This window comes from Myotis daubentonii, chromosome 1 (genome assembly GCF_963259705.1).
Source record: "Myotis daubentonii chromosome 1, mMyoDau2.1, whole genome shotgun sequence".
NCBI lineage: Eukaryota > Metazoa > Chordata > Mammalia > Chiroptera > Vespertilionidae > Myotis > Myotis daubentonii.
In genome coordinates this window covers 218,165,513-218,192,456 of record NC_081840.1, presented here as the reverse complement: position 1 = coordinate 218,192,456, position 26,944 = coordinate 218,165,513, and the positions used below count along the sequence as shown (strand labels likewise).

General features: G+C 38.8%; 1 protein-coding gene across 4 annotated transcripts in view; it reads left to right on the top strand.

Moving 5' to 3' along the window:
- The window catches only part of TBC1D19 (TBC1 domain family member 19), a 118,640-nt gene that overhangs the window by 52,783 nt on the left and 38,913 nt on the right, over positions 1 to 26,944 (top strand). For all 4 annotated transcript variants that reach the window (XM_059673879.1, XM_059673869.1, XM_059673860.1 and 1 more), the window contains 5 exons: positions 1,216 to 1,288; positions 7,113 to 7,151; positions 8,704 to 8,816; positions 10,245 to 10,319; positions 13,937 to 13,999. In XM_059673879.1, coding sequence (XP_059529862.1) covers positions 1,216 to 1,288; positions 7,113 to 7,151; positions 8,704 to 8,816; positions 10,245 to 10,319; positions 13,937 to 13,999 — 363 coding nt within the window. The remainder of the gene's footprint in view (positions 1 to 1,215; positions 1,289 to 7,112; positions 7,152 to 8,703; positions 8,817 to 10,244; positions 10,320 to 13,936; positions 14,000 to 26,944) is intronic.

Below are 26,944 nucleotides of genomic sequence, written 5' to 3'. Positions count from 1 at the left end.
CTTAGTTGATTAAGAGCTGAGTGAAGTACAGTACCATAGAAAGCATAGATACAGAATTATATTGCTAATTTTAGACAATGACATTAGGATTGATAATTGTTGCATATAGTGTATGCAGATGTGTGTTTCAGGAAAGAATTGAATGTTAATATTTCTTTTTTCAAAGGATAATTCATTTCTTACTTTACTGATTAGCCTATTACCTAAAAAGACAAAAAATCAAGAACTATTTTTAAAATAGTTTTTTAAAACATTGGCATCAAAGGAAAATTTTTTCTTAGGTAAAAGAAATTAGGAGAAAGAAAAATACTACTAAAAGCTCTACCTTTGGAGAAATATTGTATATTTAAGTTTTTTCTCATTATATATTGATATTTCCTAACAGCTTTTACCATTTCTATTCATATTTTTTTCTCATGAAAATAAAAAATGTAAATGTTATATAGCAATACTGTAGTAAAAAAAAAAAATCATGGTTGTCCTTAATATTGAATCAGGGCATTACTATTTAAAGGTTCAATAATGGCATTTTCTCGCCCTAACCGGTTTGGCTCAGTGGATAGAGCATCGGCCTGCGGACTCAAGGGTCCCTCCCAGGTTTGATTCCAGTCAAGGGCATGTACCTTGGTTGCGGGCACATCCCCAGTAGGGGGCGTGCAGGAGGCAGCTAGTTGATGTTTCTCTCTGATGGATATTTCTAACTCTCTATTCCTCTCCCTCCCTCTCTGTAAAAAAATCAATAAAATATGTTAAAAATAAATAAATAAAAATATAAGTTCCCATTAAATATTAAAAAAAAATAATGGCTTTTTGTTTTTCTTCTTTTTTTTTTTAATCCTCACTTGAGGATATTTTTCCATTGATTTTTAGAGAGAGGGTGAAGAGAGAGGAAAAGACAGAGAGAAATATCAATGTTAGAGAAACACATCGACTGGTTGCCTCCTGCAGGAGTCCCGACGAGGGCCCCGACCGGGAGGAGCCTGCAAACGAGGTATGTGCCCTTGGCCAGAATCGAACCTGGGACCCTTTGGTCCGCTCTATCCACTGAGCCAAACCGGCTAGGGCAGGCCTTTTCTTCTTTAGATGTTTGAAGGAAGCAAAGATTCGTTTTGTATTGTGATTTTTATTTACACTGATGTTTAGGTGAAAGTTATTATTTTTTTACATGTAGCAAAGTCTGAGATGTATGTTAATTCTGTGTGTATTGTTTTTCAGAAAGAAGTATTTGTAGAACTCGGCTTAACTACAGGACAACTAGGTATAGATGATTCTACACAAGTGCCTCCTGGTTAGTATTTCTCCCATATGGCATTTGATCAATGATAAATGAGAACGAGGTAAAAATTTATCATGTTATTTCTAAATGAATCTAGTAACATTTTTATATCTGAATACAAAGCATGCTTTTTCCTCTCCTTTGTTTCTACTAACTATTGAATAGAATTCTGTATGTTGTAATGATCAGAGTGCAACTTGATGTTGTCTTTTTATTTGAAGCCCAAAATAATTTCGTTAAGTCACTGGACATACACAAGTTATTTTGTTGGCAAAATCTTCATTGACAGCACTCATATTTCCCTTTACTGGCCCTCACTATTTATTTTTATTATTTTTCATAGCACCAAATTACACAAACACAGACATTCCACCTTGAATAAACTCAGGCTTTAAAATTACTATCTCTTAAACCTTAATCATCTAGAAAATTTCCTTAACTTTTCTCTTTTTGTGTATAAGTATAATATGGTTTTTATAAAAGCCAAGATTCATATTTAGCTATAATAAAAGGAAGTAAAAATTGCTTTAAATACGGGAGGCCTGTATTGTAGTGGAAATAATACTAGACAGGTGTCAGGGAACTATTGTAGACCCTCATCTGCCACTGGCTTGCTATGTGTCCTGGACAAATCGCTTTACATCTTTGTACTTGTTTCTTCCTCTATAAAATAAGGAAGTTGGATATTTATTATTCTTAATAATAATAACAAACAGTTATTGAGCATATACTATGTGTTATATGTATATTGTCTCATTTTACGCTCTCAGAAATCTACAAGGTGTGTTTATTACCTCCTTTAAAATTACTAGTTTTTAATGCCTTGGGGAAAGTGTATATCATAAGAAAATGGTTCAGGGAATTTTTATTAATTGGACAAATACAGATTAATAAATTGAAGCCCCCTCTTAATCTCCTTCAATCTTTACCCTCCATGTCAAAGACCACTATTCAATTCTTCCCAGCATAGATTGGTTTTGCCAGTTCTTGAACTTTATATGAATTAAAACATATAAAGTTTTGTTATGTACTCTTTGATATTTGACTTCTTTTGTTCACTGTTGTGTTTGTGAGATTCAGCCAAATTGCTGTGTGTATTTATAAATATTTTGGACTTTTTGCATTATAGTGTCCATTGTATCAACATACCATACACATTTATTTATGCAGTCTACTGTTGATGGGTATTCGGGAAGTTTCAAGTGTGGGATTATTACAAATAAGGCTGCTATGAACATCCTAATGTGTGTCTTTTGGTGAATATTTGTTGAGTATACACCTGGGAATGCAATTTCTTGGTCCTAGGGTTGGCATAAGTTCAGCTTCAGTAGATAACTGCCAAAGAAATTTTAAAAGTGGCAGTACCAGTTTACACTTCCATCAACAATGTGTGAGAACAGTAGTTGCTCTGTATGCTTGCTTATGCTGGGTGGATTCCCTCTTCTTTGTGTTAGTCATCCTGATGGTAAATAGTGGTATTGTATGATGGTTTTAATTTTTTTCCGTGATGTGAGATAGAAGTAATGCCACCATTTTAAAGTTGAAGAAGTGCAGATGTGAAGAAACTTGCCTAAAGTCACAAATACTAGTGAGTGGTAGAACCAAGATTCAAAACTAAGAAGTCTGCCCTCCTGAATGGGAATTGGTTTCTTTATAAAAGATGCCCAACAGAGCTCCCCAGCCTCTTCCACAGCGAAAAGTCAGTACTCTACAACGTGGAAGAGGATCCCCACCAGAACTGACTATCCTGGCATCCTGATCTTGCACTTGTAGCCTCCAGAACTGTGAGAAATGATTTTCTGTTATTTATAAACTACTTAGTTTTGTTTTAGTAGCTTGAACAGACTGAGACAGATATCTTAACTTATACTTCTGTTCATGGAAAATGATAATCTATAAAAGCATAATATGCTAGTTAGACCAGATGTCCTTCTGGACGTCCTTCTGGACTAAGCCAGGGCTGCAGCCACCATTGCTGCAAGGGAGGGATCCAGGCAGCCGCCCATGGCTGCGAAGGCCTATTCTTGCACAAATTTCATGCATCAGGCCTCTAGTCATATATATATAACTAACAAAAGGGGAAAGAACTAGTAATATAACCTTGAATGATATCTATGTTTTTCACTTTTGGAAAAAAAAATTCCTAAGAATTGTTTTAAATCATTCTAAACTTATAATAGCTATGCTTTAGAAAACCTAATTTTTCTCTTAATCTAGAGTATAGTTCTTTGATTCACTCAGAATACAACAAATGTGGGTGAGATACTGATAAGGGCCAGTGACTAGTGAATACATAATTTGACATAATTTTTGTTTTCAGGGAAGATATAAGATTGAGATAAGACTCACTTGGCTTTGGCTATTATTATATACAAGGGGTAGTTGGAGCAGAAGAGAGAGCACCTAAGTCGGTTGGAGGAGTTGAAAATCTTCTTAGTTGATGCAGTTATTTTTGCTCCCTTGACTTTTCAAAGCAGGACTGCTGAAAGGGGGGTTGAATTAGTGTTCATCCAATGAGCTTGTTTTTAGTGGTATAGTACTAAAATTTTTGCCTGCCTTGAGAATTGCTAGGCAACAGAATTACTTGGAAAGAAAAATGAGGTCATATAAAACTACTTTTGCCTGAGTGAAAAATAGTTTTTTATTTTTTAGTATATGTATATGGTTTTGGTTAAATTGGAAATGTAATGCTAAATATTTTGAAAATATTGCTAATAGTATTTGGCTAGAGCAGCGGTTCTCAACCTGTGGGTCGCAACCCCTTTGGCGGTCGAACGACCCTTTCACAGGGGTCGCCTAAGACCATCCTGCATATCAGATATTTACATTATGATTCATAACAGTAGCAACATTACAGTTATGAAGTAGCAACAAAAATAATTTTATGGTTGGGGGGTCACCACAACATGAGGAACTGTATTAAAGGGTCTCGGCATTAAGAAGGTTGAGAACCATTGGGCTAGAGGCAAGTTTCATATTTAGGATTAAGTTTATGTGTGATTTACAGAAACTATATCCTTCCTACTCATCTTTTAAAAATATATAATTAATTTTATTTTACTTTTTTATTATGTATTGGTTTCAGGTGTACAGCTAAGTAGTTAGACAATCATATAATTTACATAGTGTTCCCCTCATTTCCTACTTATCTTTAAAAACCTGAATTACCTATGCTTTACCCACACTGTTTTTCCATCTTTATATTTGAAGTGCATTTCTCACTAACTTATCAGGTTTATATAAGAGTTGATAGAAGAGTCCTTATCACTGTAATGTAGAATCCGTATTTAATAATAATAACATAAATCAGACATTTATTATTTCTGTAAATTCTCATAAATATGCATTTATTTTAAATACACACACACATACTTTCTATGGAAACCATTGATAAGACCTATGCGATGAGGGGAAAGGATGAGCAGAACCAGCATTCTTTCATGAAAAAGGGGGCTCATATTTCTGATATTATTGTCTGAATATACATAATAATGAATCTTATTAGGTGGGGGCTCTGCTAAATAGACATTTTCTCAGGTTGTTATTTCGGAAACAAAAAAGCATCTTCATTTGGCACAGCATTTCCCAAGTGTGTTCCATGAAACATTCACCATATGCCCTGTGAAAAAGAGGATCTTATTTTCAAATAAGGTTTGGGAAAGGCTAGGCCATATTTTAAGATATTCAGTTACAGTGTGTGTTACCATCTTAAACACTGTGAGAAGTCCTAAGTAAACTTTGATCTTAGCATCTTCTAATTACATTTCACCAGAGAACCTTTTTTCCCCAATCAAGATCTCCTAACGTAGATGCATCTGTTAACATAGTGATTCTCAGAGCATTCCTTGAGAAACACAGATTACAGATTGGAAATTCTGGTTCTGACTTCTTTGGGCTCTTATTCTTAGACCAGAGTGTGGTACTTGGAAAGAAAAATTATTGTATTTCATATAATCAAATAATTTCTCTAAAGAAGTCTTTTTATTTTTATTTTGTACTACTTTCAGTGTATCACCTGGTAGTATCATCCACTTTTATAGAGACAAGAATTGGCTGGCAACCTTTGATTCTTTGGTTACTAAGTCTCAGCAATCATAGCTAATTAAAATTGAACAATAAATTAAGATACTTAAGATTAACTTAACCAAGGAGGTAAAAGACCTATGCTCAGAAAACTGCAGAACGTTGAAAAAAGAGATAGAGGAAGACATAAACAATTGAGGAATATACCGTGTTCATGGATTGGTAGAATTAACATCATCAAAATATCCATACTACCTAAACCAATCTATGATTCAATGCAATCCCTATTAAAATACCAATGGCATAGTTCACAGTTCTAGAACAAATACTCCAAAAATTTATATGGAACCAAAAAAGACCATGAATAGCCACAGCAATCTTGAGGAAAAAAAAAAAAAGTTGTAGGGCTAACAATACCAGATATGAAACTATAGTACAAAGCCATTGTAATAAAAACAACCTGGTACTGGCACAAGAACAGGCATATAGGTCAATGGAATAGAACAGAGAATCCAGAAATTGACCCCAGCCATTATGCTCAATTAATATTTGACAAAGGAGGCAAGAGCATACAGTGGAGTAAAAACAGTTTCTTCAATAAATGGCGTTGAGGTAATTGGACAGGTCCATGCAAAAAAATGAAACTAGACCACCAACTTACACCCTATACAAGAATAAATTCAGCCGAAACCGGTTTGGCTCAGTGGATAGAGCGTCGGCCTGCGGACTGAAAGGTCCCAGGTTCGATTCCGGTCAGGGGCATGTACCTGGGTTGCGGGCACATCCCCAGTAGATGTGCAGGAGGCAGCTGATCGACATTTCTCTCTCATCGATGTTTCTAACTCTCTATCTCTCTCCCTTCCTCTCTGTAAAAAAATCAATAAAATATATTTAAAAAAAAAAAAAGAATAAATTCAAAATAGATAAAAAAAACTTGAATGTAAGTTGTGGACCATGAAAATCCTAGAAGAAAACGAAGGCATAAAATATCAGACATCTCACGTAGCAGAATTTTCACTGATACAACACCTAAGGCAAGAGAAAGGAAAAAAATAAACAAATGGGACTATATAAAAAGAAAAAGCTTATGCACAGAAAAGAAACCAGCATTAAATTGAAAAGGAAACCCACTGTATGGGAGAATATAATTGCCAATGATACATCAACATGGTTTTTAATTGAAGTATAATTACATACAACTTTATATTAATTTCAGGAGTATAAAATGATTCAGTATTATTATATATTACAGAATGATTACCATAAGTCTAGTTAACATCATTTACCATACATAGTTACAGAATGTTTTTCTTGTGATAAGAACTTTTAAGATTTACTTTCTTAGCAACTTTCAAATATGCAATACATAGGTACCATGGAGTATACTACATGCCATGACTTATTTTATAACTGGAAATTTTTATCTTTTGGCTCCATTTACCCATTTCGCCCCCACCTCCACCCCAACCTCTGGCAATCACCCAGAATTTTGCTTTTTTAAGGATAAAATCAAAGATGAATGAGCAGAAACATTTTTGTGTTTTGAGAAGATATTCTCTTTTAACAAAAGAAAAGTAGTTTTGTCATTTTTTTATTCTAATTAAATGCACTTGACTCTTAATTTCAACAAACTTTAAAAAATTTAGAAAAATGATTTTATGCATATAAATATAAATATTCTTATACTTTTCTATAGAGCCATTCAACTTTAAAATAATTAAAAGTATTAATACCAGAAAAATATACCCATAATTATTTTAAATGTGGCTGATCATATTTATGTTTAATTATTTTATTTTATCTTTTTTTTTAGAACTTTTTGAAAATGAGCATGTACGTATTGGGCAAAAAGGTAAGCTTTTGATTATACTTATGATAATTTCTGAAAATGAGACACATCCTAAGTAAATGTCTGTGTCATATACCCCCTACCCCCAACTGAATTTTAATCTCTAAAGAGCTAACACCCTATAAAGGAGTAATATTTAACTGCATAGATACTATAATGAGAATCTTTCTAAAGAAGGGAAATGCATCATTTTGGCTTCATCAATAAATGTCAGATAAAGACATACACAGATGGTTCACTAAAAAGGAAATAAATGCAGACATATATTCTTCAAGGATGTTATCTTAATCCATTCAGCAATAGAATTTAATTTCAAAATCAAAGAGGTAGGTTCTCTCTCTGATACGCCCACACACTTCCCATTAATGTTAATGGGAATATGCTCTGGCATCAGGAGAAAATGTAACCATCACACTTACCGGGACTGTTCATAATGCTGAGACTTAATAGCTGGAGCGGCGCCTAGTGTTCTGGGAAGCAATGTTCCCATCTTCTGAAGATTGGTTCTTTGTTTTTGTAAATCCTGTTTTATCTTTGAAATATGAACTACAAGTAAGTCTTTGTGTCAGAATGACCCTTCTATGGCAATTATATAGTCATATTCTAAACTCCCTGGTATAATTGTTCAAAATCATATTTATTTTTAAAACTTCATTTGTATGAGTTGACATTTTTATTAAACACAATTGCAAATTTAAAATTTTATTTTTTAATTTCATACTTCTTTGTTTGGTTTGGTTTTGTCATTTTCATTTAGCATATGATTTCTTTTAAGAAGAAAATATAAGGAAACAGTACTTTTAGATAAATGTCAGCAGTTATCTAATATCTCTATTTGTTTTGTTTTGTTTTGTTTGGGTGGGGGGGCTTTATTTCCAGACTTAATAGCTGGTATTTTTATTTAAAAAGACCCACACACAAAAATGAAGAAAAAAAAGCAAAAGTATAATATATCAATTTTGTGAACTTGGCTGCTTATGAAAAATTTTGGCTTCCTTAAAAGGTTAGCACATTTTTTGGGTGTTTTCTTTTAAAAACCCTCTTTTCTGTTGTTTTTAGAAGGTAACTAAGAAGTCACCTAATAGAATGGTTATCTTATATCCTTTACAATTTTTAGCCAAATACTTCAAAAATCATACTAACTCCAAATACTAGAACAGTTATGACTTAGTAGAATGTGCATAAGAAACTTAGGGTTTCTATAGATATGACTTTACCTGATCATGGAACCTCAAAATTATTATATATATGCAGCACTAGTTTCAGATCCACGCTTATAATTAAAGCAAAGCTATCTCAAGGTAACTTCATTAACAGTTTTTACCAGGCAGGGTAGAAGGTGGAGGAGCTGAAGGCTTAAAACTTGTAGGGCTGTAAATAGGGCCACATCAAAATACAGAGACCAAAGGAAGGTTGTCATCATGTGATATAAATATATTGGACACAAAGATGAGATGTTGGCTTCCCAAAAGATTTTTAATTAAAGGTTCCACTATTATTTTTTAAATTATGAAATTTCTAATGAAACTTTAATTAACTATATTACTTTTGCCAGTTCTAGAAGAACAAGATAGTGCTGCTGCTCAACAGTATGTCAGACAAGGAAGCCCCACAGCACTGAGGGCTGAATTATGGGCTCTCATTTTGAATATTTCCAGTCAACCTGAGGTAAGAAGGAAAAGGATAAGCCAAATTTGAACTATTGATTTTTATTTTTCAGACCAGTTATTCAAAATGGAAATACTTTTGTTCTTTGTCTATTATTTACCTTCTTTTTAATTTTAAAACACTGTAGTTTTGAGTTATCTGACAAGATTAATATAGGGTGTCCCAAAATTCACCCAATATAGGGTGAATTTTGGGACACCCTATATAATTTAATCATTGTTCTTAACATAGAAGTCTTTGTTATTAATAATTAGATAATGTGTACTTATCCATACAATAGAACAATCAGTAAATTTTTAAGAAATGGCGTCTGTCAATTTAGTTCATGAAGATGTGTGGTAGAAATGGGTTGTTACAGTAGGAAAAATAAAGATGGCAACTCAGTGTAAGTAAATGAGATATATTTATTGAGCGTCTGGTATTGACCAGGTGTAGAAAATGTAGGTGTGAGTAAATTATAGCCCCTATTCTCTTAGTGTTTATACTACTACTAGAGGCATGGTGCAAGAAAGTCATGCACAGGTAGGGTCCCTAGGCCGACTGGCGATCAGGGCCAATCTGTGGGGTGACCGGTGGGGCAATTGAGGGGGCCCTTGCTCACACCCACCTTAGCTGGCCTGGTGCTGCCTGCTCACCAGCCCTGCCCGCACTGCCACTGCCAGTCGGGGCCTGCGGGCTGGGGGCAGCTCCTGCGTTGAGCATCTGTCCCCTGGTGATCAGTGCATGTCATAGCGACTGGTCATTCCATCGGTTGTTTCGTTGTTTGGTCGATTTGCATATTAGGGTTTTATATAGATAGACTAGAGGCCTGGTGCATGAAATTTGTGCACCGGGGGGGCGGAGGGTCCCCCAGCCCAGCCTGTGCTCTCTCATAATCCAGAACCCTTCAGGGGGATGTCCAACTGCCAGTTTATGCCCGATACCTGCAGTTGGACATATTGCAGTCGGACATCTGTCTCGCAATCCAGGACCCCTCACTCCTAACCGCTCACCTGCTCACTCCTAACCGCCCAACTGCTTGCTCCTAACCACCTGCCTGCTTGCTTCTTACCACCCGCCTGTTCACTCCTTACCACCCACCTGCTTATTCCTTACCGCTTGGCTCGCTGCTCCTTAGCGCTGCCATGGAGGCGGGAGAGGCTCCCACCACTGCCACTGCACTCTACAGCTGTGAGCCTGGCTTCTGGCTGAGTGGCACTCCTGCTGTGGGAGCACACTGACCACCAGGGGGCAGCTCCTGCATTGAATGTCTGCTCCCTGATGGTCAATGCACATCATAGTGACTGGTCGTTCCAATCATTCCGGTCGTTACGTCATAACAATCGCTTCGGCTTTTATATATATAGATTAGTGATTATTATTAAAGTTTGAGGCTGACTTTGTAAATGTGATTGGCCTTTAACTTTTTTGTTTTATTTTTAACTCTAGGATATCTTGTATTATGAGCAGCTTAAGACCAATGTGATACAACATGACCTTTTGGTGGACAGTCTAATTTATAAAGTAAGTAAAAGTTTTCATTTCATTATTGTCATTAAATTTTTTTTTTGAGAGTCTTTAACATGCAGGGCCTGCACTATGTATAATGATACACATGAACCTTGAAAAATAATTCTAAGTGATCATTATACTTATAAAATTAAGGTTGACCTTCAAATTTCACAGTATCTATCCAATGTTATCTTCTTTCCTTTTGAACCTGTCCTCATGAGCCTTTCCTGGTCCTCCCATTTTTTTTAATTAAGAGAATGATAGCCATTTTTTATCCTTAAAATTTCAAGTTTATGGCACAAACTTAAAAAGCAACTGAAAGAAATATCAGACTATGATATTTTTATCTTATTTATCTCATTCTTGTGGATCTCCTTGTTTATTATCTTGTATTGAAGTCATTTTTTATTTTTTATTTCTTTTAGCTTCTAGACATGGATAAGCACATCTCAAGTGTTATAATAGGGATGCATTGAGTTTTTGTCTCCAGGTATCTGATAAGAAGTTGAGATGTAGATGCTGCAAGCATGATAGAGAGTATGACTAACTCTGAATTAATAATTAGGCTATTTAAAACAGTTGGATTTTAAATTTAGAACTTGTAAGATAGAAGAGAAGGGTATATTATTTCAGGTCTCAGAAATGGGGAAGAGAAGATTACACAGTGAGGACCTGAAGATTTGTCTGGGAGAACATGACAACTATGAGTAATGACTGCTTACTATGTGCCATAGAGTGTTCCAAACTCTTTACATAGATTGTCATTTGATTCTGACAGCTACCTTAAGAGTAGCAGATACCAGCACTTAGGCTATAAATGTATTTTTTTGGGGGGGGGGGGGAATTGCATTCTACAAAATCATGCATTAAAAATATAGAGCTTATGGGAAAAAGAGGGTTGGGTAGCTTTTGCAGTTTTTAACCAGAGTACTAACAAGGACAGTAATTGGTAGCTTGGAAGATGAATTAGATAGCTCAGGCAGGCTGCTCCTGCAGGAGCTATTAAAAATGTACAAAAATAATAAAGTAGAAATGCTGAAATAATGTAGATTGAAGTGGTAGGCTGGGCTATAGGGGCTGCAAGGTGGGCCTGAGAGGAAGTAAAGCTGCAAAGGCTGGGTGTGCCTTTCTGGAGAGGGAGCACCCAGTGCAGTCATTCGTCTCTAACATTCTTAAACACAGTAATGGGGAGCATCCTTTCATGACTGTAATTCTACTCCTGCTGTTTTGGCTCCCCTTTTTGAAAGAAAAATTGCATATGGACCAACACAATTTCCATATTATACTGACATCATTCCCTTACTCACCAGCCAATAGTGGCACGGGTTATAACAAAACAGGAAGTACTATTATTTTTAGCATTTTACAACTGAGGGGACCAAGGTAAAGGGAGAATAAAGAAACTTGTTTTAATTTACATATTACGTAGCAAAAACAAGATTTGAATCTGGGTAAATTGACTTCTCGGCCACACTTTTAACCACTAGGCTCTCAGGGAGCAAAGATGAGCAGAGTTAAGAGGGAGAGTCTTTTGATGAAAAGTCTCAATTCTCAGAGTTTTTACATAGATTTGGATCAGAGATACCACTGTTAATTTTGAGGTTATGATTGTGCTCAGGCAATTTATTTTAGCAACAGTGCAAGAGATCTTTTGGCTCTAAGACCTTCAACCCCTTTCCTATTCAAATAAGAGAAGACTCACAAGAGGAGTTCAGAAAATCAGGGAGAGTTGCCTTTACTGCCAGGATGAATTTCAGTTTGAATCAGTAAATAAAATCTGCTGTGAGAAAGAGGTAAACAATTTGTGTCTGAAGAATTGAATATAAGTTTTGGCAGAATCAATCCTGACTGTCCACAACATGAGTGTTTTTAGGAAGAAATCTGTCACTGATTAGTCCTTATTTGTGTTAGTTGATCTCTGCTGATCTTGTTGAAACAACTCCAAATGTTATTAAAATCATTCCTTGAGGGAATGAGCATTTTAAAAAATTATTTGAAGTTTCATTACAGCTCCCATTGGCAAAGACTCATTTTTAATTTAACTGAAAATAAAGTCAATTATTTTAGTAGTTAAAGGAATGAATGGAACAAGGCAATATTAAATATAGAACATCATCAAACCCTCACTAAGCTAAATTACTAAATGTTTCTCTCTGGACTGTATTTTTTTTACAAATGTATGTTTTATCCACATTGTCTACAGTTTCTCATCACTTACTATGACCTGACAGCTTATAGCAGTGTTTGCCAACCTTTCCCTTTTTATTATCCCCTAAGATAACTAATTTTTCTCTAATGTAAAAATTAAATACCAAAGAAAAGATTTCGTTGGATAAGGATGAGTTTTGGAGGTCCACAAACCATTGTAATATGTAAAATTTTTGTCCCCCAAGAACCAATTCTCACCCCCCTGAGGGCAATGTCACCTTGTGGAGAATGTAGATCTCCCTCTCTGCCCATGTTGTCTTCTGATATAGCAGACCGGACCCTTTCTTCTCTCTTAATCGGTGTATTTAAGTTTTTCCAGACCTAGCACACCTACAGCCACGTCCAGCGTCATCCATACTCATTTCATCTTCTTTTTGCTGCTTTGCTCAACAGCTCACTTGAATTTTATAGACTGACCAATATTATCACAGATTTCTTCACTACTTCTTTGTAATTGTTCCCATTCTTTTACTCTGTATGTTTTCTTGCTGATGAGGTTGTAGACTTCTTAAAGATAAACATTGTCTTACTTGTTTGATTTTTGTAATAAGTGATGCCTTCCAAGTGAATGATTGAAAAGGCATGGCAGATATTTTGTACATTGAGAGTATGGCAAGAATGTGGACCTGAACAGTGGAGGGTGAGATTGGAGCAGTAATTTGGGGCCAGATTGTTATGATTGTTTTTGGATATTATGATGACATCTATTTTTCCACTATTTAAGATACCTAAATATCGGGTTAAAAGGAGATAGAATTGAAATAAATACTAAGGAATTACTAGTGTAATCTTTAAAAAGTGTCAGCAATTTAATGTCAAATAATATATCACATTCTATATTAGTCAAGTAAATTTAGAGCAATGATAAAATTTAAAGGAGAAGTTTGTAATCCTATATAATAAAAACCTAATATGCTAAGTGTCTGGTCATCCGTTCAACCAATCAAAGCATAATATGCTAATGATATGCTAAGGCTGCTCAACTGCTCGCTATGATGTGCATCGACCACCAGGGGACAGGTGCTCTGACTGGTAGGTTAGCTTGCTGCTGGAGTCCAGCCAATCGGGACTGAGCAAGATGGGCCGGACACACCCTGGAGCCCTCCTGTGATCCTTCCTCTGCTGGCCAACCTCCCGCGTCCCTCCCTAGCCCCAATCGTGTACCAGTGTAGTCTCTCAACCTGGCCTGCACCCTCTCGCAATCTGGGACCCCTCAGGGGATGTCGGAGAGCCGGTTTCGGCCCAATCCCGCAGGCCAGGCTGAGGGGCCCCACTGGTGCATGAATTCGTACACCAGACCTCTAGTCATACATAAAGTAGTAAAGTCATTTTAGTATTCTTTCCAGATATTACATTTATGTCTTAGCACTATAGACATATTTATTTAGGTTGTTTTCAGTAGTCTCTACTTTTAATTTTAGGATGTGAAGTTGACGGCAAGCAATGATGATTATTATTTTGTATTTGAAGATTATTTATATCAGGTAAGTTGAAAAATTAAAATATATAATGTTCTTGTTAAGTTCTCTAATTCGGATACTTTGGGGGATATCTCTGTTGTTAAATGAATCCTCCTGAAATCCAAGCCATGTTTATTTTATCTCAAATTAAATGTTCTAAATTTGGGATAAGGTTAGCTCTGTTCTTATGTGGGATTAGATGGGAGAACAATATTTTGCACAATGAAGTCAGAATGGTCTTTCTGTTTGTTTGTTACTTTAACCAGTTATACTTTAGGGTGGTTTGTTATATAGTAATAGAAACTGAAACAGATTCCGTTGGCCAAAGATGCAACAATTTGAGCATCAAAAAGTATAATGACTGGCTCCATACACATCAACTACATGAAAATCCAAAACTCATTACTGATATCTTTTTCAAAATCTCATTTGTCACTTTTAGAATTTTCTAGAGCACCAACTTATTCTAAAAATCCCATATAATAAAAGCCTAGGTGGCATCATGCCCCAGTGCAATGCCCTCACGCGATGTCATCACAACATGGCCACCACAAGACGGCTGTCACAAGATGGCCGGCAGGGGAGGGCAATTGGGGACGATCAGACGGCAGGCAGAAGCGGTTAGGGGCAATCAGGCAGACAGGCAGGTGAGCGGTTAGGAACCAGCAGTCCCAGATTGTGAGAGGGATGTCTAACTGCCTGTAGTGGACATCCGCCAAGGGGTCCCAGATTGGAGAGGGTGCAGGCCAGGCTGAGGGACACACCGCCCCCCCTGCATGAATTTCATGCACCAGGCCTCTAGTTGATAAATAAAGGAAAACATCAAGCAGATATTCTATATCCTATATATCTTGCTTTTTCTGTACACACTTTTTTCTAGGATAGACAAACAGTTGCTGAAGGAAAATTCTTTTTCTCCACCCCCCCCCCAACTTTACTGAGATATAATTGACATATAACATTGGGTAAATTTAAGGTGAACAATATGTTGGTTTGATACATTTACTTATTACAAAATGATTATCACCACAGCATTAGCTAAACCTCTAATCTGTCATATAATTACCATTTCTTTTTTGTAGCAAGAACATTTAAGATCTCTCTAAGCAACACTCATGTATATAGTAGTGTTATTAGCTATAATCATCATGCTATACATTATATCTCCAGAATTTGTTAATCATATAACTTATAATCTTTTAACTTTGTACCCTTTGACCAATATCTCCTCATTTCCCCAGCCTGCAATCCCTGTTATTCATCACTCTTTCTGTCTCTCTGACTTGGCCTTTTTTTTTTTTTTTAAGATTCCATATGTAAGTGATATCATACATTATTTGTCTTTCTCTGTCTGACTTACTTAATTTAGCATAATGCCCTCAAGATTCATTCAGGTTGTCACATCACAAATGGCAGAATCTCCTTTTTTATGGCTGAATAATATTCCTTTGTATTTATATACCACATTTTATGGGTTTACATTCTATTCTAGCTAAGGAGACAAGACATGGGCATTAAAATATTTTTAAAATTGAAAGTATTTATGTCAAGCATTGGATATTAGAGAAATTAATATCATAGACAGTAAATACTATAAGAGTGTGATTTAACTTTATTTTTCATTTTTATAAATATTTTAATCTACCTTGTATTAATTTTAAATGTTATATAATTTTTTCAGTCACAATCTCATGGCCTTTGCTGCTTATAGTACTTTGGAAATGACACTAAATAAGCTTTACTGTGAATATTTATCCCTGTAACATAAGAAAAAGGATAATTATATCATCTAAGCTCTGTCTTTGGGAATTATGCAGAATTAAATTTTCCTCATGTGGATAGTTACTAAGAATACACTCCATGATCATAACTTTTAATTATTTATATGAATTATTGGAGAGAAGTTGATTTTAAATAATAGAAATGTACACATTAAAAACAATATTTTATTATCAAAAATTGAGTTCTAGTTTGTCTCGGGAAAATTATTCATATATGCATGTATTTGTGTGTGTGCATGTGTATATGTGAGATAAGGCCAAAGAAAGCCTTATTTTTATCATTAATTACAAGCTTTCCTTTGGCAGAACTGCCTAGCAACATAAGTGCTCTGTGGGAAAATAGTTGGTGATAATGGAGTGAATTTAATGTTTCTGGTCATGTTCTGGGTCTAACCCATTTATTGGGTTTGTGACTAGATTACAGACTTAGATGGCATGTGGCATAGCCGTGTCTGTATACAGATGAGAAAAATTCAGCAATCCCTCTTTAAGGAAAATCTGGGCCTATGTTACAAGGATACACAGATATTGTTTCTGAATGGCTCATGGTAGTTACCTAAATTTTATAGGTAACAACACTGAACAGTATACAAATTATATATATTTTTTGTTAATCCTCACCCAAAGATATTTTTCCATTGATTTTTAGAGAGGGTGGAAGGAAGAGGGAGAGATGGAGAGAGAGAAACATCCATGTGAGAGAGAAAAATTCATCAGTTGCTTCCCACACTTGCCCCAACCAGGGCTGGGGATCAAACCTGCAACTGAGATATGTGCCCTTGACTGCAATCAAACCCATGACCCTTTAGCCTGCAGACTGATGCTCTATCCACTGAGCTAAACTAGCTAGGGCATATAGAAATAATGTTTTGAGTAATAAGTCAACTTTTTATCATTCCAAATTTCAGTTAGTTTTTATTTTGCTTGAAATTCTTAAAAGTACTTCCTGATGCTGAAAGCCCTAAATTATGTGAGAGTTTTAAAATGTGTTCAGATAGAACGTGCCCCTTATGCCATGGAAGTACAGTGGGTAGTGTGACTATCATTTTCAGGTTCCCTACTTAATGGCATCATGACAGCCTGCAAGTTAACTTTTTGTCCAAAGTGTATAAAATATTCATGGGGAAGAATTTCTTTACTTTTTCTGTTGTATGGCAAATCCTCTATCATATGCATGGCTTATGTTGCATATGCTTAATAATAGTGCTGACATTTAGAGTATGCCCTGGTTACAAATATTTTAATGCCATTTAATGGAGTTTAAGAAAGAACCAGATGCAAGCAGATATGCTTCATTCATGTATCCATTTAGTCAAATTAGTGAGTGTCTGTTTTGATACAGACACTGTATCAGGTGCTGCATAAGAAGATTAAGCTCACATTATAGTGGAAAATGAGGGGAAAGGCAAATACATAGTTATAATTTGATAATTATTCTGACAGCTCTGTAATTTTTAATGTTCCGTACAAACACAGTTAAAGGGGAAATAAATTCTGGGAATAGTGCAGTTTAGGCTTCAGAATAGAAATGTTGTAAGAAATGTCTGGTTCTGAAAAAAATAAAAGCTTTCAACAAAGAACCCACATGTACTCCCACCACTGCAGGTACTCCACCTACCTGCGTCTGCACTGTCTATTCAGCTTTCCCTGTTATTATGGAGGCACTGCCCTTGCTTTTATGTTTGATAAAGCCAGTCCCTGCATTTGGACTCCAAAACTCATCTCCCCTTGGTATTCATAGGCAGTGCAATTGTAGTTTTTCCATTGTCAATTTCCCTATCTTCAGATTTCTCCTCTCATACAGATAGGCCATTAATCCTCTCATCTGAAAATCAAAGCAAGATAAAATGAAACAAAAATTTTTCTTGATCCTATATCCTTTCCAACTACTGTCCCACCCTCTGTTTCCTTATTTAACACAACTCCTTTTTAAAAATCTATAGATACTGTTTTCAATTTCCATCCTCCTATTCTCTCTTGAACCCTCCAAAGCAATCCTTTTTTCTTATCTTTTTTCTTCTTTTTTTTCTTTTTCTCAATGTCTCTACCAAAGGTCATGAGTGACTTCATATTGCGGAATCCAATAGTCCGTCCCCACTTTCTGTCCTTACTTTATCTATTTGGTCATTCAATTAATCATACCCGCTCCTTGATTCTCCTTGATTTCTTCACGTGGCTTCCAGGACATCATGATTTCGGGTTTCCTTCTGATTCATTCACCTTTGCTGGCTTTTCCTCACCTCCCTGTCCTGCATTGGAGTACCCCAAGGATAAGTCCTTGGACCTCTTTCAGTTTTTATGGCCTTGCCCTTAGTGATCTCATCTATTCTCATGGCTCTAAATACCACCTATACACCAACAATTCTCACTTTTCTATCTCTTTGTGGACCTCTCCCTTCAACTCCAGGCTTACCTGCCTGCGCCTGAGGAGCTGTTCTTTTAACCTAAGCTGATTGCCTGACCAGTTTCAGGTCCCTAACTGATATAGCAAACTTCTCCCATATATATATGTGTGTGTGCATGCATTATCCCTCTTGTCTGCATTATTTTTCTCCATGGCACTGAACACCAAATGACATATAATACATTGTGCTTTTTATCCTGTATCCCTTCATAAAAACATAATCACTATGAAGATAGGGATTTGGGGTTTTGTTGTTGTTGTTACTCATGGCTGTATTTTTAGTTTGCAGAACAGTGGCTGCCACAAAGTAAGTGTTCGGTAAATACTGTTGGAAGGAAAGACAGAAGGAGGGAGCTATCAAAGGCAGAGCAGCGCAGGGGGATTTTGGTGGCTGGATAAATATGCAGGTGGAGAGTGATGGAAGAATCAAGAATGAGTTTTCAGGCTTTGGATAGCTCCAGGCATGGTGATCTGGGAATTAAGATTAGAAACACATGAAAGATGTATAGTTTGGAAGTCAGGGAGACAGAAAAGGGACAAATTTTACAAGTGTATTTTTCTTGATAAAAATGTGATAAGAAAAATATCTGAGAGTCCATGCCTAAGCACGAAACTGGAACAGAAATAAAAGCCTTTCTTTTTAATTTTTCTCCCAGTATTTTCCAGTCATTGCAAGTGAGTTTGTCAGCACTATTTTCATCAGGCATTTAGAGAGTGCTTCTTAGGTGCCAGGATCTGTTCCAGACACTTCACGTACTTTATCACTAATTCTTACCACACCCTGTGAGGTAACTTCATTCCCATTTTACAGATGGAGAAGCAGAGGCTGAGCCCAAGCTCACACAGCTGCCAAGGCCAGGCCGAGTCTGTTCAGTTTCAAAGCCCCGTAAGCCCCAGTACCCTTTAATTTATGAAAATGTGAATTATGGCAGAGTGTTTAAAAAAGTCATCCTTGAAAATTTCTCATTTGGAGTTCTGCTAATTTGGATGAAAATACAAGGGCACTACAATGAAAAACTTGTCTCAGAGTTGTAAATTAAAGTGACTGTCCATTTGGCCTCCATCCTTTCTTACGTGCCTTTTATTACATGAGTAACTTATTCTCTGAAACATTCACCATAAATATATATTCAAGAGACTATAGAAAACCATCGGCCCAAATAAATCGTTTGCAGCTGTATGTGGACAATTTAGAAATGATTCTGCTATCACAACTGTAGTTCGGACTTACATGTCCAGTTTCTTATAGCTCTTCTAAATAAAGTAAATGATTACCATGTATAGCCTCATCCTCATAAAGTTTAATTTTTATTTATTAGTAAGTAATCAAAGTTAAATTTTCTAGTTCATTTGATTGAAATTGTCATCCTCATAAGAGTTGGCAGCTCTTTGCTTACATTTCAATATGTAATGTCTAACATATCACCTCTGGCATTATCACCTTACAGGCACCAGTATTCTCTGTAGAGCAGTCTCAGATATCTAGTCTTCTCCAGGGCATCAGGGAGTCTAGAGGGATATATTTCAGCACAGAATTTCTCCTAACATTACTGTGTTCTCAACAGCCTGCTAAGGGACAGTTAATACAAACATTTCTTTAGGAATTGTTTTCTCTCTAGGCAACAGTAGAAAGATATTTGTAAGTAAATTTTCCTCTTGCATTATTTGACTTGAATGTATTAGTTATTACTGTACTAGTTGTGTTACTTTATTAGTTGTATTAATTGTATTAGTTACTTATTGTTGCTATAACAAATTACCACAAAATAAATATATTCTCTTGTAGTTCTGAAGGTCAGAAGTCTGCATTGAGTTTCACTGGGCTAACCCAGGGGTTGCCAGGTCTGTGTTACTATAGAGCAGTGGTTCTCAACCTTCCTAATGGCACGACCCTTTAAAATAGTTCCTATAAGACCCTTTAATATTGTGGTGACCCCCAATTTCATTGTTATAAATTGAACATAATTAAAGCATAGTGATTAATTAAAAAAACCCCAATATGTAACTATATATGTGTTTTCTGATGGTTTTAGGCGACCCCTGTGAAAAGGTCATTCGACCCCCAAAGGGGTCACGACCCACAGGTTGAGAACCGCTGCTATAGAGGCTCTGGAGGAGAATTCCTTCTCTTACCTTCCCAGCTTCTGAAGTTTACCTGCATCCTTGGCTCGCAGCCCCTTCCTCCGTCTTTGAAGTGCCAGGCAGCATCTTCATATCTCTCCCTGACTCTGCCCTGTTGTCTCTTTTATTGATAAGGATCCTTGTTATTACATTGGGCCTAACAAGAAATTCAGGATAATCTTCTGAACTAACTAACTTCAATTTAATCACCTCTGCAAAACTCCTTTTGTCGTGTAAGGTACAATGTCCTCAGGTTCCAGGGATTCAGATGTATATCTTGGCTGGGGAGAGAGGGGGCATTATTCTACCTACCGTGGTGATACAGGGAAGTTTCCCAAGAGAAGAGAATATTATTATTTACTGGCTTGATAACATTTTATAGATATAGAATATTTTAGAGCCTAATGACTTTATTTTACTAAATTATTGGCAAATATTCATCACAGGTCTAAAAATAAAAATGATATGATCTTCTCACAATATATACAAGTATCAAATCATTATATCGTATACTTGAAACTAATCTATTATATGTCAATTATATCTGTTTTAAAATGATATGATTGTCAATAGATGCCCAAAACATATTTGAGACTGTATTTGATAGCATCTACTTTTTAAAACTGTGGTAAAAAACACTACAAAGTTTACTATCTTAACCTTTTGTAAGTGTACAGTTTAGTTGTTCTGAGTATATTCACATTGTATGCAACCTAGCATCCTTTTTTTTACTAACTCTATACACTAGAATGGAAGTATATTTTCTTGACATATAAATAATATTTCTATAAAACCAATATTTGCTATCTTAATATTTGCTAACTTAATGTTACTTAATGTAGGAATACTACAGATATTCCTACTAAAGCACAAAAAAGAATATGAGTCATTTCTTAATTTCTCACTAATGAATAAGATGAGAAAAATAAATCAGAGTTATAGATATCAGAAATTATCAAGTATATATCTATTAAAAGTCAAGGAAATTAACTGAAAACCATTAGAACTAATAAGATAATTCAGTTAAATGCCTGTTTACCAAATAAAATATTAAAATAACTTACTGTTTTAAATATGAGCAATAATCATTTAGAATATATAATGGAAAATAAAGAGCCAGGAAACATAAGAGACTGAGCTCACTCAATAGCCCCCTTTCCACTGTAAACATAAAGAAATACTGGGTAGAAGATAACAAAGAATTTAGTCGATTAGCCAAATATTCATCACATTTTCAATGCATATACCCATTGACTTGGCTATTCTATTTCTATATATTTGTCCTACAGAGATATTCATATATGTGTGAAATGATACAGTGAAAGGCTCACTTTTTGGCATTGTCAGAAATAGCATAAAGTTGAAATCATTAAAATGTTCACTTTGAGGGGACTAACCTATTAAATAAATTATGAAATACGATACAGCCCTTAAAATGAAGCAGCTCTATATGAAGCAGTAGTATATTAGTATACTAGAGGCCTGGTGCACAAAATTCGTACACTGGGGGGAGGGGTCCCTCAGCCTGGTCTGTGCCCTGTTGCAGTCTAGGATCCCCTCGCTCCTTACTGCCTACCTGCTTGCTGCTCCTTAGTGCTGCTGTGGAGGTGGGAGAGGCTCCTGCCACTGCCACTGTGCTTACCAACTGTGAGCCTGGCCTCTTGCTGAGAGGCACTCCCCCTGTGGGAGCGCACTGGCCACCAGGGGGAAGCTCCTGCATTAAACGTCTGCCGCCTGGTGGTCTGTGTGCATCATAGCGACTGGTCATTCTGGTTATTCTGCCGTAACAGTCACTTAGGCTTTTATTATATAGACTAGAGGCCCGGTGCACAAAACTTTGTGCACTCGGTGGGGGAGGAGGGTCCCTCAGCCTGGCCTGTGCCCTCTCACAGTCACCCCTCGGGAGATAACGACCTGCTGGCTTAGGCCTGCTTCCGGGTAGCAGAGGGCAGGCCCAATCCCTAGGTGCAGCCCCTGGTCAGGCTCAGAGCAGGGCCGGTTGGGGAGTTGGGGCGCCGCCCCCTGTCATGCACAGAGCAGGGCAGATCGGGTGGTTGCCATGCCACCCTCAGTCACAGTCAGGGTAGGGCCGATTGGGGGGTTGGGCCACCGCTCCTGTAACACTCAAGGCAGGGTCGATGAGGAAGTTGCGGTGCCACCCCCTGTCACACACAGAGCAGGGCCCATCAGGGGGGTTGGGGCTCTGTACCCTGTCACGCACAGACCAGGGCCCATCATGGGGGTTGGGGCTCTGTACCCTGTCACGCACAGAGCAGGGCCAATCAGGGGGTTGGGGAGCTCCCCCCTGTCACTCATAGAGTAGGGCTGATAGGGGAGTTGGGGCACCGCCCCCTGTCACACACAGAGCAGGGCGGATCAGGGGTTTGGGGCACCACCCTCTATCACCCACAGAGCAGGGCCAATAAGGGGGTTGGGCCACCGCCACTCTTACACTCAGGGCAGGACCGTTGGGGAGGTTATGGCTCTACCCTGTCACACACAGAGCAGGGCCCATGGGGGTAGGGGTTGGGGCGCCGCACCCTGTCACACACAGAGCAGGGCCGATCAGGGGGTTGGGGCGCTGTACCCTGTCACACACAGAGCCGCAGGGCGATCAGGGGGTTGGGGAGTTCCCCCCTATCAGGCACAGAGCAGGGCTGATCAGGGGGTTGGGGTGCCTTCCCCTGTCACGAACAGAGCAGGGCGGATAGGGAGGTTGTGGCCCCACCCCCTGTCACACACAGAGCCGCAGGGCGATCAGGGGGTTTGGGCACTGCCCCCTGTCACGCTGATCCTGGTGCCGGGAGGCCTCGCGGCTCCGCTGATCCCAGTGCTGGGAGGCATATTACCCTTTTACTATATAGGATAGAGGCCTGGTGCACGGGTGGGGGCCAGCTGGTTTGCCCTGAAGGGTGTCCTGGATCAGGGTGGGGGTCCCCACTGGGGTGCCTGGCCAGCCTGGGTGAGGTGATGATGGCTGTTTGCAGCTGGTCACACACCCTTCAGGGTGGGGGTCCCCACTGGGGTGCCTGGCCAGTTTGGGTGAGGGGCTGAGGACTGTTTTCAGGCTGGCGGGTGACTGAAGCTCCCAACTGTTCCTTCTTTTCTTTTTCTTTTTATTCTGGGCCAGCTTTAGCTCTGGCTCCAGCTCTTAGGCCTCCGCTGCTGGAAGCAGGTATCTGGTTTGTTTGGGTTCTATAATCAAAACACTGTATCAACTCCAGCTCTGAGATTCTGGCTGGCTGAAAGCAGGTTTCTGGGGTTTTGTTTAGCTTCTATATTTGTAACAATGTTTCAAACTGCAAGTTCAGAGGCCGGCAGCGGCAGGCAGGGAACATTGCAAGCATCCGTCACTGAAGCAAGCAAGCCTCATGTTAGCTTCAAGCTGCCTGGCTGCTGGCCACCATCTTGGCTGGCAGTTAATTTGCATATCGCCCTGATTAGCCAATGGGAAGGGTAGCGGATGTACGCTAATTACCATGTTTCTCTTTTATAAGATAGGACTAGAGGCCTGGTGCACAAAATTCACGCATGGGGGGAGTGTCCCTCAGCCCGGCCTGTGCCCTCTCCAGTCTGGGACCCCTCGGGGGCTTTCCTACTGCCAGTTTAGGCCCGATCATGCCTCTGCCTGCCTGCCTGATCACCGCCTAACTGCTCCCCTGCCAGCCTGATCGCCCCCAACTGCTCTCCCCTGCTGGACTGATCACCTCCAATTGTCCTCCCCTGCTGGCCTGATCACCCTCTAACTGCTTTCTCCTCTGTTCTGGCCTGATCTCGCCCCTAACTGCCTCTGCCTCAGCCCCCTCCACTGTGGCTTTGTCCGGAAGGAAGTCAGACATCCAGAAGATGTCCGGTCGACCCGGTCTAATTAGAATATTACCCTTTTATTAGTATAGACTAGGGGCCCAGTGCACGAAATTCGTGCACTGGGTGTGGTGGGGGGGGAGTGTCCCTCAGCCCAGCCTGCCCCCTCTCACATACTGGGAGCCCTCAGGCGTTGACCCCCATCACCCTCCAATCGCCTGATCGGCCCCTTGCCCAGGCCTGACGCCTCCGCCAGAGGTGTCAGGCTTGGACAGGGGACCCCCATCTCTCCCCGATCACTGGCTCTGGCGCCCGCCCAGGCCTAGGCCTCTGGCCCAGGAATCATGCCTGGGCAGGGGACCCCCATCTCCCTCTGATCGCTTGCTCCACCCCCCGCCCAAGCCTGACGCCTCTGACCCAGGCTTCAGGCCTGGGCAAAGGGACCATCATATCCCCCTAATCCCCGGCTCTGCCCCCCACCCAGGCCTGATGCCTCGGCCAGAGGAGTTGACCCTCATCACCCTCCGATCACCAGTCACCGGATCGGCCCCTTGACCAGGCCTGAGGCCTCCGGCAGAGGTGTCAGGCCTGGGCAGGGGACCCCCAGCTCCCCGCGGTTGCAGGCTCCGCCCCTGCCCAGGCCTAACGCCTCTGGCCTAGGCGTTTGGCCCGGGCAGCGGGGACCCGCAGCTGCAGCAGCCCCGCGATCGTGGGCTTCGCTTTAGGCCCAGGCAAGGGACCCCTAGCTCCCGGGACTGCCAGCTTCGACCGTGCCCAGCTCCCATTGCTGGCTCCACCCCTACTTCCTGCTATCACTGGCCAGGGCGGAAAAGGCACCTTATTCTCCGATCATGGCTGGGGGGCAGGGCAAAGGCGGCCCCAGGTCCGCCTTTGCCCTGCCCCCCAGCTCTTAGCTCCCCCCTGGGTTTCCGATCACTGTCAGTGGCAGGGGGCTTCTTCCTGCTTTCCCTTTCGCCTCCCTGCATTGTGCCTACATATGCAAATTAACCGCCATCTTGTTGGCAGTTAACTGCCAATCTTAGTTGTCAGTTAACTGCCAATCTCAGTTGGCAGTTAATTTGCATATAGCCCTGATTAGCCAATGAAAAGGGTAGCTCGTACGCCAATTACCATTTTTCTCTTTTATTAGTGTAGATCAGTGATGGCGAACCTTTTGAGCTTGCGTGCCAGCATTTTGAAAAACCCTAACTTAACTCTGATGCTGTGTCACATATAGAAATTTTTTGATATTTGCAACCATAGTAAAACAAGGATTTATATTTTTGATATTTATTTTATATATTTAAATGCCATTTAACAAAGAAAAATCAACTAAAAAAATGAGTTTGCGTGTCATAGGTTCACCATCACTGGTATAGATACTGGTATTAAAAGATTGCTAAAATACATTGTTAAAAAATAATAAAGTACTAAACATTGCATATGGTGTCCTACCATTTATCTAATGACCAATGCTCAGTCTTCAACTAATCTCTCAGTAGAATTTGATCCAGTTGTGCCCTTGCTTCCCTTGGCTTTCAAGACACCACACTCTTTGTTTTCTCTCTTTATTGGTCACCAGAGGAAAATTCAACATTTGGGGGACCTAAAGCTTATACAATTTGGGGGGCTCTCTTTAAGAAAAAGAATATAATGTTACAAATATAAATTCAGTTAAGAACTGATGTATACTTGTTTAGAGTAAGAGGAAAAATAATAACTTATTAGAACCGAGGAGATACAGGTTCTCAGGTTCTTTTTTTTTTTTTTTAACTCTTATCAGGCAGTTTACTAGAAATGCATACATAGAAACGCTTTTTATTACAACCTGACTTCCCCTTCCTACTTAGAAGCACACTACATCTCCCCGTAACTCACGGCACTCACAGGGACACATAAGGTGAGTCACCTCTCTTGGTTACTCCTCAGTCTCCTAGACTGGTTCCTCCTCTTCTTCCCAAGATCTTAATGGGAAAGTAGTCCAGATCTCAGTTCTGAGCCTTCTTTTCTCTAGTTACACTCACTTGGTGATTCCACCAAGCTCATCTATCTTGTGGCTTTCATTACTATTTATATGTTGAGAACTCTCACATACACATCTTCAGTCCAAACCTTTCTCTTGTACTTCAGACTAGTATCTCCAATTACCTACTCAACATCTCTATTTAGATATTTTGCAAATATCTGAAACTTAGAATGTTGAAAACTGAACCTCTGATCTTACTCCCAAAATTGGTCCACTCAACATTCCTTGTCTCAGTTGAGGGCAACTCCATCTTTCCATTTATTCAGATCAGGCATCCTTCTACGTGGCTTCACCCTTGATTCCTGTCTTTCTCTTGCACACACCATCCTATCTGTTAGTAAATTCTACTGGTCCTGCCTTTACATTGTACTTAGAATTGACCATTTCCACCCAGTTTTACTATGTTGCAAGATGGGTTCCCAGGGGAGTAGACTCAGATGGAGATTTGCATGCCAGAAAAGATAAGCTGATATATGTTCCCAAAGGGGAAGAACCTGAAATATTGGATAAACATCACCAACCACTTTCATAATTTAGGTGGACATGTAGAGAGTGTTATAAATGTGGGTAGGGAATTTTTAAGTGTGAAAAAAAAGTATTAATGGATTTGAACATATAAGTATTAAAAATATCTCTGTCAAAAATAAACTATTTGAATAAAGCCATTTGTAATATATAATTAGATGAAATATTAAAACCATTAAAATACAAATAATTTAAACAAATCAATAATTTTAAAAGCATCCATTTTAAAATGGACTAAGATGACAAATCCTATATAATAAAGAGGTAATATGCAAATTAACCCTCACGCCTTCACAAAATGGCTGCCT